The 13,312-nt window shown below is 38.3% G+C and overlaps 2 protein-coding genes across 4 annotated transcripts in view; one reads left to right on the top strand and one right to left on the bottom strand.

The window, feature by feature from the left end:
• cc2d1b (coiled-coil and C2 domain containing 1B) overlaps positions 1 to 13,312 on the top strand; it is a 417,139-nt gene that overhangs the window by 74,496 nt on the left and 329,331 nt on the right. The gene's annotated exons all lie outside the window — the stretch shown is intronic.
• The window catches only part of LOC144497383 (zinc finger FYVE domain-containing protein 9-like), a 101,980-nt gene continuing 90,152 nt past the window's right edge, over positions 1,485 to 13,312 (bottom strand). For all 3 annotated transcript variants that reach the window (XM_078218570.1, XM_078218573.1, XM_078218571.1), the window contains 7 exons: positions 12,666 to 12,770; positions 9,618 to 9,768; positions 9,305 to 9,385; positions 8,635 to 8,797; positions 7,239 to 7,344; positions 3,850 to 4,026; positions 1,485 to 3,134 (listed from right to left, as the gene is read on the bottom strand). In XM_078218570.1, the coding sequence (XP_078074696.1) occupies positions 2,973 to 3,134; positions 3,850 to 4,026; positions 7,239 to 7,344; positions 8,635 to 8,797; positions 9,305 to 9,385; positions 9,618 to 9,768; positions 12,666 to 12,770 (945 nt within the window). In that variant the 3' untranslated portion in view covers positions 1,485 to 2,972. The remainder of the gene's footprint in view (positions 3,135 to 3,849; positions 4,027 to 7,238; positions 7,345 to 8,634; positions 8,798 to 9,304; positions 9,386 to 9,617; positions 9,769 to 12,665; positions 12,771 to 13,312) is intronic.

Below are 13,312 nucleotides of genomic sequence, written 5' to 3'. Positions count from 1 at the left end.
TCCCTCATCTCCCACACTCAATCATCAGTCCTCCGTGGTTGTGTCCCACACTCTGGACCCCAGGATTCTCAGGATAAACAGTTGGTATGTCCCAGCTTTCTACCTTTACCGTGACAAAGAGAAACAGTTGATCGAATTATGTTGCTTTATCATGCCACTATAGTGCCTGGTAACCCTAAGCCCTGCTCAGTATGGGCTGGGTGTGTTCAATGGGATAATGTAGAGGGAACTAATTCTTTCTATGGCATGCTGTCCTTGTACAAAAATTGAATATTACAGGTGCTGGAAAGCTGAAGTATTATGATGTATGGAACATTGTGTAAATTAAAATTTTCTAAAAGCCTTGTACTGAGTCATTTCCTCTGGGGTTTCCTTTCTCCATGATGCACACGGTTAGGTTACTGGCAGAAAACAGTTTAGTTATTAGTAGACAATGGTTTGTTTGTTTCTTCCCCCCCCCCCAGGGTATACAGAACTTTGCCATTGTTTGGTAAAATTCCACCCAAAGTGTCAGGATCTGACTGAAAACCAGCATGTTTTGTTTCACACCATCATTGAGGGATTGGTTCTAAAGACACCAGCAAAGCTGTCTGCACAGAAGGGCCCCCAATGATCTTCCCTGCTCTCTCCCCTTCCCCACAAGTCTTCATCTCCCCTCCCTATCCACCCCAGATCCTTGCTGACGTTTTCCACCTCAATGCATGTTCTCCCCCTGCAACTCCCCTTGAGGTTCTCAACAGTCCATCCCTGACAGGTGCCAGGAGGCAGTGCATGTCACTTCCCCAGGGGCCATACTTACCTTTGTGTGCCCCCTCAACAGGGTTACATTTATGTAAACCTCAGGTGACATCACATGGGCAAGGCTTGAAAATATGGTGCTGGAGGAAAATACAGCAGGCAGCTTGATAATTCAATTAAAATATATTCTTACATTAAAATTAGGTTCTCACCCTTTGTGGGCATGAACCTCATGACATTTTCAGCCTGTGTTACCATTCTCTGCAGAAATCACCCCCATTGTCAAAGTTTTTTAGGATAGATGCAAGAATATCAAATTTTGAAGGCAACAACAATTTACACAAAGTCTGATTGTTTGAGACAATACCATAGTAAATACACCAGGGAGGGATACGTGCACGCTGAAGACCAGGCCCAGATCAAGAAGCAAAGAAATAGTAGTTATTGTAGCTGTTACTTGAAGATAAGATTGTATGCAGCAGGTTCTGTAAATACATGCCATTTTTGGTGTGACCATGACCAGAGAGCTCCAAGATGGAGAGGAGTTGATATGAGAAAGACAGTTTGAAAGTATGATGATCAAAATTTGAGTGGACATCTGAGCCCATAAGAACATCTTAGTTATGTCTGCCACTTAGTACACAAGTCACAGTTTGCATCCATTATTTACCTGTTTGGTGTTTGCTTTGTTGACTCTTGTTTTGTAAATTGTTTTAAAGAAAATCATGAATGTCCACAGTTTAAGTACTGGGTTTTCAGATTTTTATCTACATTAGCAACATATGCCCTGTTCAAACAGACAATATTGTTGGTGATTTGTTGGTGATTTCTTCTCCTCTCACCCCTGCCTCCCTGCAGAAATTATGGGAACCTCAATTTTGTAAATAGACTTTAAAAGTACAAGTAAGCTGTTCATAAAAGATTCTTCCCTCAAATCACTGTGCCTGTTGCAAACAGTAAGACTTTAGAGAATACTGTTAATATAAAAAAGTCACAAATTTATGCAAGAATAATTTTTATTGCTGTTGTGTATTTAACGTGATAAATACTTAATATACTATTCAATAGGTTTTATTAGGAAACCATTTATTTGTAATCAGTTTCTAAAGTGCACATTTGACTACTGCCAATAGAAAAACAAGGAAATGGAACAGCATTTCATCTAAATGTACAATGATTCTGTATATTTGTCTCTTATATGCAAGGTAAAACCACATTTCCATTCAAGTAGAAATATACAGTTGAAGGAAATAGGCTAGACTAAGAGAACACCTACTTACTAATTCTGAAGCCAATGCTACAATTCTTTTTAAATAAAGGAAACATTTATTTCCCTTATATTAACTATTCTGGAATTGCAGATGTTTCTAAATGAAAGAAAACAAATATACAGAGTATTTGGCTTTTAAATAACCACATTTTACATTTACTTACAGGAATTTATTTGCCCAAGATTCTGCTTCATTCCAGCACCAAGGATACTTTTCTATACTTGGTTGACTGTCCATGATAGAAGCAATTTCCTTCCTTGGAGGCTTTAAACATTAATCCCTGTTTATATGAACAGTTATTACCTGAGGTGCTCATGCACCAGCAAATACAATTAATACAGCTGATACGAAATGCAGTATGGCTGAGGAAGTCATTAAAAGGTCATTTACTTTTAGACTATACATTACTTTTATTTCATGGCTAGAGATTACCACAATATTCCCATTATGTGGCATACAAGGCATAGGTTAAGTGCTTCAAAACGTCAGACATACATACATTATATACAAATCAAATAGATTAACTGCTGATTGTGTAAGGAAAGTAGTGATATTGAGGTCAGTGAGTATTGGTGTCACCAATGCATTTCTTATACCGTCCTCATATGATGTAGTGTCACTATAACCACTGATGCGTCCTCATTTTACTTCACCTGCAAACCGGTCTCAAAATCCTCAAGAATGATATGCTGTCAATCCAGGCAATGTAAACTAGTAGCAGAAATTCAAATTTTCATGCTTCAGTGTCAGTCCAACAAAGATCAAGTCCAGACTTTATGGAAAGTTGAAAGGCAGGTACCCTGACCTGCTTTACATTAACCGCAATGGTCCATGGTGCATAGTAGATTCAGCAATAATGGAGCACCAATTCAATTTTATCATACCAACAGTTTAAAGTGCAAATGTTTTTAATCATGGAGCAAAGCACACCCATCAGTGAGAAGAAAGACGTTTTTCATGTTTCTAAGAGAAGCTCTCCAAGATGTAAAAGATGAGCTCCATCACAACTGAACCTTCACTCAACTGACAAGCTCCACCATGGATTACTGGAACCAAAGCACTGTCCAGGTCGTTCATATACTGTGAAGGAAGGGGCTGTCCATTACTACCAGCTTGATATCCAACCTAAATAAGTAAATCGAGACCATTAAAGTAGATTGGACACTTTGTAAATGAAAAACTATTCAATTCTACTTAATCATGAGCAGCGGTGATTAGAAAAACAGACAGTAAAGGCACTATGGAAGTTTACCTGTAACATTACACTGTTTAAAGTTGACTGTTTTGAATAGTTTCCAACAACTGCAATCAAAATAACTAAAAAGTCTTTAAAACCATCTAGTCCTCTTGATTTCATTTGACATTCAGGATCATTCTGATCACCTTTCTGCCTTGTTACCTCATCTATATCCCTCTATTTCCTGTTGAATCAGGCAAGTGTCATTCCTAGAAATGTTTCTCCAAGTAGCAATCGATTCCATAAGTTCAAAGTACTAAATTGCACTAAACTCAGCTTTTAGTTTTTTCTATTGTCACAATTCCAGTTTCGCCATACCATCACCTTCCCATTTTTCTTCCATTTCCTAACTCCATGTCATAGGGAGTGGCTAAGAGAGCAGAGTCAAAAGTCACTACCGTAATTGTGTATCCCCCCCCCCTCTAATTCTAATTATGAAAAGATCTTGAGCATTAAACACAATTTGGACTATTTTTGCAAATTTATGGATTATACAATCTTAGATTTTATAGTTTATGGATTTGCATTCTAATTTTTTTGGAAGTGAAGATGACATGTTTTTAACTAAAACTTGCTTTGTTTGGATATAACATTTTTAAGTACCTGGTCTGAATCAAGTGTGACACGGAGACCCAGTTTTGCCTTCCCATCTTCTTTCAGCAGCTTAAGATGGGGGCAGAGTGCTAAGCAAAACGCCTTGGCCACATTCTCTGTAAGTTTGCTATGATCAGCTGGGTCACTTAGACCACTGGGTTGGTCCTCACTCTGCAGGAAGAACACCTTAAAACAGAAAACAGATTATTTGAGTTTAATGTCTTTATACAAACCAATAATTGTATGACTGGAATTCATAAACTCTAACAATTTGCATTTATGCAGTGCCTTCAGCATAGTAAAGCATTACATGAAGCTTCAAAAAAGTGTTTTAACACCAAGATTCATAAGGAAATCTAATGGCAGGTGACCAAAAGTTTAATGAAATGGTAGGTTTAAGGAGTATCTCAAGTGCCAAGGTAATTGAAGGTACAGCCATCACTGGTGCAGCAATAAAAATCTGCTATGTGCAAGAGGCCAGAACTGAAGGCTCACAGGAGATCTTGGGAGGGCAGGAGGAGATGAGAGAGAAAGTGAGGGGGAAAGGCTGTGGAGGAATTTAAACAAAAGGGTTTTATTATTAGTAACATAAAATTGGAAGATAGAAAAATTAAATACCCATCAGCAACTCACCCAACTGTGATGTCATTGCAAACATTACTTCACAACTAATTATTGAAATCCAAAAGGCATTCAATGACCTCTTGTTTGGTAAAGCTGCATGTTTCAACTGACTGTACAATTCTATAAACGCCCTTCTCCATAGGCTGAGGCTTCCATTACTGGGGTTCTGCCATCATCTTCTAGAGATGGGTGCCTTTAATGACACTTCAATAGAACCTAAGAAATGGAAGCAAGCATGGTGGCAGTGGTGAGCTGTCTCAGTGCCTGGGACCTGGGTTTGATTCTAGCCTTGAGTGACTGTGTGGAGTTTGCACATTCTCTCCATGTTTGCGTGGGTTTCCTCCAGGTGCTCCAGTTTCCTCCCACAGTCCAAAGATGTACAGATTAGATGGATTGACCATGCTCAATTGCCTAATTGTGTTGCAAGATGTGTAGGTTAAGGGGATTATCATAGAATCCCTACAGTGCAGGAGGCCGCCATTTGGCCCATCGAGTCTGCACTGACCACAATCCCACCACCCCACATATTTACCCTGTTAATCCCCTGACACTAGGGTCAATTTAGCATGGCCAATCAACCTAACCCGCACATCCTTGGAGTGTAGGAGGAAACCGGAGCACCCAGAAGAAACCCACGCAGACACGGAGAATGTGCAAAATCCACACAGGCCAGAACTGAACCCGGTCCCTGGCGCTGAGGCGCAGCAGGGCTAACCACTGTGCCACCCTTAACTGAGTAAATGCACAGGGTTACGGGAATAGAGCAAGGGGTGGGCCTGGGCAAGATGATCTGTCAGTCGGCACGGACACAATGGGCCAAATGGCCTCCTTCCCACACTGGGGGGATTCAAGGAGAAGATCATACTTCTGGTCATGCACTTCAAGGCTGATCCTGGGTTTGAACTCCACTTTTGAATAACCCTCGATTCCCTGAGCCACCGAATATCTGCCTTAAATATATTCAATGATAGATACCACAACCCTCTGAGGTAGAGAATTCCAAAGATTCACAACCCTTTGAAGAAATTTCTCCTCATGACAATTCTAAATGATTGTTCTCCTTATCCTGTGACTGCCACTTAAAAGAAGATCGCTGTAGTAACAAAGTTTCAATGTTCAGGAAATGGATCAAAATCCTTCAAGTTATCCGCTTGCTTTCATGAGCATCTCTCCAGTATCCCTCCAATTTGCATTCAGACAGGACTGTCCCTTATTCCTCTCTTTTTGATGCATACACCAAGAGCAAACTCAGAAATTTTCAAACCTTAGACCACATCACCATGGACCAATGATATACATTGGCAACTCTACCACCTCCCTTCACAGTAACTGCTGAAGAAAAAGGACTTGAGGCAAATCTTGACACAAAAAGTAAACTACTTTGAAGAAAATTTTATGGCACAATACATTCAATTTACATAATAGAATCTTGTGATTCTGTACTACAAGCTTCTATGAAAAAAAGCATATTCCCTCACCAAGCCAGCAGATACGCTAATCTCCACAGTGGCAAAAGCTTCCCAACATCATTTCTAGGAAGCACAAATCTGAAATCCTGCCTCCATTATGTATATTCAACAGTGACTCCAAGCTCTTGAGGACAGGCAAAAGAAGCAATCTTCCTTTTATGCATGATGCAAAGTTCCCAGGAGTACTTAACTAGGTTCATTCAAAGGGAAATTAAGATAGGGATTAGGCTACTAAATGCGATGCATGAGATAAACGCATAGGCAAGGATAATGGAATGACAGAAATATTGAATAATTACTTAGTCTCCCTGGGAAATATTGAGACAAACAAGTGGATATGACATTTGAAGAGGAGATCAAAAAGAAGTCAGGACATTTACAGTACAAAAGGAAGGAAATAATTGGTAAACCAGACAAACATAGAGGGTAATATTCCCAGTCCCGATGGATTGTATTAATGCACACAGGGCAAATCCAGAGAACCAGTTAGCTTAATGTTAATGGTAGGAAGTATATTGGAATTTTTACTCTAGGCTTGTCTGGCCTGTGGGCAAGGGGAAGGGCATGGTGCCATGGTGGGCTTGCACTTGCGGGGCAGCAGGCTTGTGCCTGCGGGGCAGCCTTACTCCCAGTTTCAGGATTCACTCTCATCACCTCACAGTGGGGGGAGGGTGAATGAGTGAGCACCCTGAGACAGAGTGAGCAGGATATGCACACAGCAAACCTTCTCATCTAGTCAACTGTATTAATTACTCTTCTTTTTCCATTACAAAATGCGATGACATTGCTTTACTTTTGCTCAGAAATTGTTTCCTCTCTTCCTTCCTCAACTTTAAAAAAAATTACATTTATTGTTGTGCTAAATGTTATCTTTCTGAAATTTGTTATCGAACCCTTGAGTGAGAAAAATATGCAAACTCTACAAAACAGAATAAATAGTGCTCATCGACTGGAAGAAACGAGTGATGGTCAAAGGGATCAGTGCGAAGACCATCACTCTTCATTATTTGCATCAATGATTTAAATTTGGGAATCAGATGTACAGTATAGTAACAAAACTGCTCAATTCACCTAATTGTGGGTGCAATTAATACCGAGGAAGACTATTTTTATTTAAATGTATATAATACCTTTATTTATCACAGAAATAAAGGTGCTGACCAGTAGAACCACAACAGTGGCACCACTTTCCTCCCCTAATGAAAAGATACACAAACAGATGATGCCTAGCCCAAGATACCCATAGAATCAATGTCGAACAATGCTGCTGACCAGAAACAAAGTATTTAAGTATATTTCTGATACCTCTGTCCACCTGATGACTTTGCCATTTGTTTTGAATTCTGACCCATGAAATATCTTCACACTTGCAATTTCATCCATGGACTTTCCATCGATTGGACTGACAACACTGCAATTTGAAAATCAAAAGTTTAAATTAATGCACTGATAATTTAGTAAATTACAATCAGAAGCTCAACAACTTTATTGTGAAACTACACGTTGGCACAAAAGGGTCTTTTTCTAGTTGGCAGGATGTGATGAGAGGCCTGAACTTTTTCACACATTTATATAAATTACTTGGATGAAAGGACTGAAGATATGGTTGCTAAATTTGCTGATGACACATAGGAAAGTAAATTGTGAAGACATAAACAGGCTACAAAAGGACATAGATAGGTTAAAAGAGTGGGCAAAAAATCTGGTAAATGGAGTATCATGTGGGTAAATATTAAATAGTCCACTTTGGCAGGATGAATAAAAATGCCAATTATCTAAATGGTGAGAGATTGCAGAGCTCTGGGATGCAGAGGGTCTGAGTGTCCTAGTGCACAAAAGGCTAATATAGAGGTACAGCAAGCAATTAGGAAAACTAATAGAATGTTATAATTTGTGAGTGGAATTGATTACAAATGTAGAGAAGTTATGCTACAGTTGTACAAGGCATCGGTGAGACCACATTTGGAGTATTGTGTACAGTTGGTCTCCTATAAGGAAAGCTGTAAAATGCATTAGCAATTCAGGGAAGGTTTACTAGACTAATATCAGGAATGGGCAGGTTATCTTACGAGGAAAGCTTGGAGAGGTTAGGTTTGTATCCACTAGTGTTTAGAAGAGCAAGAGATGACTTAATTGAAACTTTCAAGATCCTGAGAGGTAGATGTGAAGAGGACGTTTCCTCTTGTCTGAGGTCTGTTCTACCCTCAAGTACAAATTAGAACAACAGCCAACGGTGACGCTCAAATACACTGGCATGCTAAACAGCTGATTCTTTGCACTGCCAGTTTAAAACACAATGCCAATGGACAGCATTGTAAAGTGATCTCTGTCTATATTTCCACCTTTCAGAAATGTGCAGTGAATCCATACAAGGAGGAGGGTATAAGGTTTACAACATTCACTCTAAGCTGAGTGGCATCCCTAAAGTTCCTACACAGGCCATGCTCAAACCAACACTTTAAAATTGTCATATGTGGCCATGTACTTAACTAAATTGCCTGCACACTCAAAAGAGAGAACTTTTCTTCAGCACTATTGACTTTCTATTGCAGTCACTCTGATATTCTGCCCAACTAATCTACACAAACCCCTGATCATTCTCATACTGAGAAACTATTTTACTAGTTTTATTTCACAAAATTATAATTTTAAGTTATTCCAGTTTCCCCTTCCTGCTAGTGTTTTAAAGCCAGATATTTACCCTTTGTTGATATTTTTGTCATCTTCTGTCCACTGGATGTGGACATGCTCCTGTGGTTCTTCTGCATCAATTTTGCCACATGTTATGGTAAAATCTTTCATCTCTCGTAGTGCCTGTCGCAGAGAATCCATTGTTTCAGCTGAGATCTGTACCATCATACCATCTGAAAATACAGTATTCAAATAACATTTGTTTACAGCACGACAAATCAGAAAGAAACATCAAGATCTGTGGTGTTTTGAATACAATGTAAATTTGCATGTTTTCTACCAAATGTAAAATACAAGCCAGTTGTAAAAATGCAACCCGTAGGAAGCGTTGAACAGTTAAGAAATCATCCAGATTATTTTTTCAACAACAATACAAAAGTGTTATTTTTAAAGAGTGTATAAATTTATCAATCCCATCTCAAAGAGCATTTTTTTGTATCCATGTATAAACAGAGATGGGATGGTCATCAACAATTACAATACAGAACATTCACTTTTTGATTGTGCAATCAGAATCAATCCTAGGTCTATGGCATGACACACTGGTGCTTCAGCACAGTTGTTAAAGTACTGTGCCACTTTTGTAATGGATGGGTAAAAGGTGTAGCCAAAACAAAGTTTCTGAACTGGATAACATATTAATGCATGAAAGTGATCTTTTCCCCTCAGTTGTACATTACCTTCTACAATGCTAGACTTGGCCAGGTAGCCAGATGATGATTTCAGTGCGCCGCTGAACACAAAAAAGCTGGCTCCTGTTACTGCAGAACAGAATGACAGAAAATGTGTCACTTACACTAACTGAGGATCATTTTAACATGTATTCACTGCTATCAAGAGTTATACAATGACAATACTATATTTTTGCAGACTCTAATGAATATTATAAACACTTGGAATGTAGTTTCATACCGAGAAATGCATATCAATGCAAAATAAATCAAATGTTGGAATGATATTGTTTTCTCAGGTAAAGACAAGACAAGCACTTACCCTTTCTGGGCTGATTGTGGATACTGATGGCCTGTGTTTGGTAGTTCCCATCATCATTCTGAACACACACCAAGTGTGAATCTGCCTTCTCATTGAAGCAAGCTCCGAATGCTAACACATGCTCATTGGATTTGTTCATTGCTTTCATCATCTTCATCAGTTTGACCCCGTAACAAGGAGAAACAGTTCAAAATAACCAGTCTTTGAAGGATTAGAAATATCACCTGTACAAATTCCATTACAGTCTGCACAAATTCCATTTTGCACCAGATAATCTAAACTGCATGTACAAAGTAGATGCGAACAGAGTTTAAGAACAACATCTAAAACTGTGCTCAGTGCTAAACTTTAGGAAAATCTCAAAAACAGCTAGATTTGCATGTCTTAAAATATGTACTTTCCTATAGTTTACAAGGACTTGGCGTCATTAACATGGGAGTGACCAGTAGTAAGATTAATTAAGTTAAACTATTTAATAAATGCTGGCAGTATTGATCATAATGTAAGGGATAATGGTAATTGGGGAGACAGGAGTGGGGTGTGAAAAATGTTTGATCATTAACTTATAGCACTTGATGCAGTTCTGCTTTCCGACCACAAGATGCTGCATTAGTGTTCATTGCAAATTAGCATATTTTAGGACAAAGTACCAAAATACCACCTCCCTCTCTTTTAAAACTCTAGTGCCCTGCTAGTATTTGGAATAATTCCAAATATTTACTCAGAATAGATACCACTTCATAATTTACTCAGCTTTTAATTACAACCCACATCTTACTTGGTTCAGTTGAGCACTTTCATTTTGCAATCAATGTTTAGCACTAGTATTTCTTATTCCCTCACCTCCTGTTTTCTCATCTGCCATAATACTTCATAATACTCAAATTACTATCAGAATTACAGCTTCAACACTTAAAAACATCCATTTTAGCCACAGGCTATGCAACTTTTTAAAAATTCATACCCTTAACATGTATGAAATCTTTAAAAAACGAGTGCACCAAACTCATGATAAATAACATTCCAAGACTGTTCAAGAATCAAGTATGATGCTGTAACAATTTAATAAAAGAAAATATCAAATACTTTAAACACTCCCAGCACTGGTTACAAGAGATTCAGGAGTTTCAAAATGTCATACAAGGATGACATGTCATACATGCATCCTTACTTAATATTTTTATGACATAGAAAAACTGGATTATAATCACATTTAATTGCAGCTTCTGGGTTTCGGGTAATTAATAATTTCAGATCAACCTGAACTGCAACAATGATCAATTACAATAAACCTGCAGCATTGAGCACTTCATAATATTCAGATTTCATAAATCCTAACAGGTATTATTTATTTGCTTCTTAGATCATAACTTGCCTTTTACGTAATGTTAATTTGCCATTTTTCTCCTCTCCTTTAGAATTAGACTGCATGTGTTTGTGCCAAAACACTAGGGGGAGCACTTCCTGCACACGTTCAGATGCAGTGAATCAGTCTGCGACTTTAAATTGAGAGATGCCTTCACATACTAGTGTCTTGTAACTCATTTTATCATTTACAACTGGACAGACATTTGAGATGCAAACTGCAACTTATTAGAGAGTAAATTAAAACAGAATCATGTTAGGATTGATTGTTTGTGAAAATATTCTGTTCATTTGTCAGTCAATATTGGCAATTAGAAAGAAATTGGAGGATTGCTTTTTTAGAAACAGGACTTCTTGCAGACACTTGTAAAAAGATTTTTAGTAGTATCATAATGTATGGGTTACTCAATCTTGTGCTAGTTATTTATTTTTACTGTTGTCTACAAATGAATGTATTCATTGCTAACTGGATTCTCTGGGAAGCACTTGTTCACTCATGATAATTCTTCCACCTTTATTCACCACAATACTTCAGCATTTTGAATAAAAAGTAATAAATAATAAGAACAAATCATCACCCAATGTAGGGCTTAAGACCATGATCCTGGGAGTAAAAGTCCTATTTAACTATCAACTGACATTGCCAGGAATTGTCTCTACAAGGATTTTCCAACTTGCTTCAGAAGCCCTTTGTTTAAACTGGCATGGAACATTCATAAAATCACTATTTCCATATCTGCAGTGTATTGCAAATTCAACAAGTTTATCACCATAATATAGGAGATGGTGACAGTGGTAATATCAACGGACTAAAACCCAATGCCCCAGGCTCTGGGGGTTGAATACCCTCACCTCAGCTGGTGGAATGTGAATTCAATTTAAAAGGACTTAATCCTGGAATTGAGAATGGGCCTCAAGTGGTGACGACCATGGAATTACCATCAACTATCGTAAAAGTCCCATCTGGTTTTGCCCTTTAGGGAAGAAAATCTGCCATCCTTACCTGGTGTGGTCTACGTGACTCCAAATTCACAGCAATGTGGTTAGCTCTCAACTGCTCCCTTAAATAGCCGAGCAAGCCACTCAGCTGTGACAATTATGGATGGGCAACAAATGTTGGCCTTGTCAGAGATGCCACATCCCATCAAATAGAAAAGGAAAGTGGGTTTTGATGCCCTGGAGCCAGCCGATGCTGTTCCTTTCATCAAATGGAAAGATGTCAAGATCAATTGCACGGGAGTTCGGAGTGTGGGCCAAGTATGCATGCACAATCTTTCCAGATGCCTCTCTGGTCAGCAAGAGTTAGTGTTAGAAATATAGGCTTTCAATTCTGCACACAACTCTAAATTACTACTGCACATTAAACTATCACAGAATAGGACACTGAACCCATCCTTAGAAAGAAACTTGGTGCTCTCCTATCACAGCAACTAGCTGCCTCATGAAAGACTCCAAGGTTATCTCCATACCCTATCCAGAAAGCCACTTGATAATTATGAAAAGTGTTTCAATGACTTGCATAGCCTAATGCTGAATACAGAAATGTGATCAGTTGATCGCAGCATATGCTGCTGAACAGGAATTATAATTATCCACAATATCCTTAGACTTATAGGTCGAGTGGGAGGTGCAAGCAGAGTCATGTACTTGAGTATGAGCTTTTAAGTAATCCAGGGATTGTACCTCATTGTATCGATTGCTGGGGACGTTGATACATGTCTTCCTCACTTCCATGTCCACAACAAGCCCCTGCACAACAGGCAACTTGTACTGGTAATTCCTAAAATCCTGAATGAAGAGCTTTCTATAAGTACAATATTAATATTGTAACAGTATATTTCAGAACAAATAATTTATTTGCAATTTAAGACTTCCACACATTAAATGAAAATTCAGGTGTAATGCAACTGCTGCCAAGGTATCAATAAATGCTGCAGTAGTTCCCAATGAAAAGAAACGTACAAAAATCATTTTAAAGAACACACCTCACAATCTTTGAGAAGTCATCCTTATTTATACAAAATTACAATGACAACACATTTGGCTTTCAGAAACACATAAACAAACAGCCAACCTAGACCTAACTGCTAGTGGACATCCATGATTAGCTGTAACTAGGTTACATTTTCCTCTGAAAGAATTTAAAACAAATACAATTACTATATTAAAAACAATTACCAGCATTTACTAGAGAATATCAACCCAACAGCTTATAGCCTTTTAAGTCATGGAGGTGTACTGTGATAAATGCTTTTATTTTACAATCTCCTTCAGAAATACTTACACTAAATGCATATTTATAACCTGCTCTACTTTATGAACATTGTACC

Source organism: Mustelus asterias, chromosome 8 (genome assembly GCF_964213995.1).
Source record: "Mustelus asterias chromosome 8, sMusAst1.hap1.1, whole genome shotgun sequence".
Taxonomy (NCBI): Eukaryota; Metazoa; Chordata; class Chondrichthyes; order Carcharhiniformes; family Triakidae; genus Mustelus; species Mustelus asterias.
The sequence above is the reverse complement of the archived record's forward strand: the minus strand, read 5'-3'. Positions and strand labels throughout refer to the sequence as shown.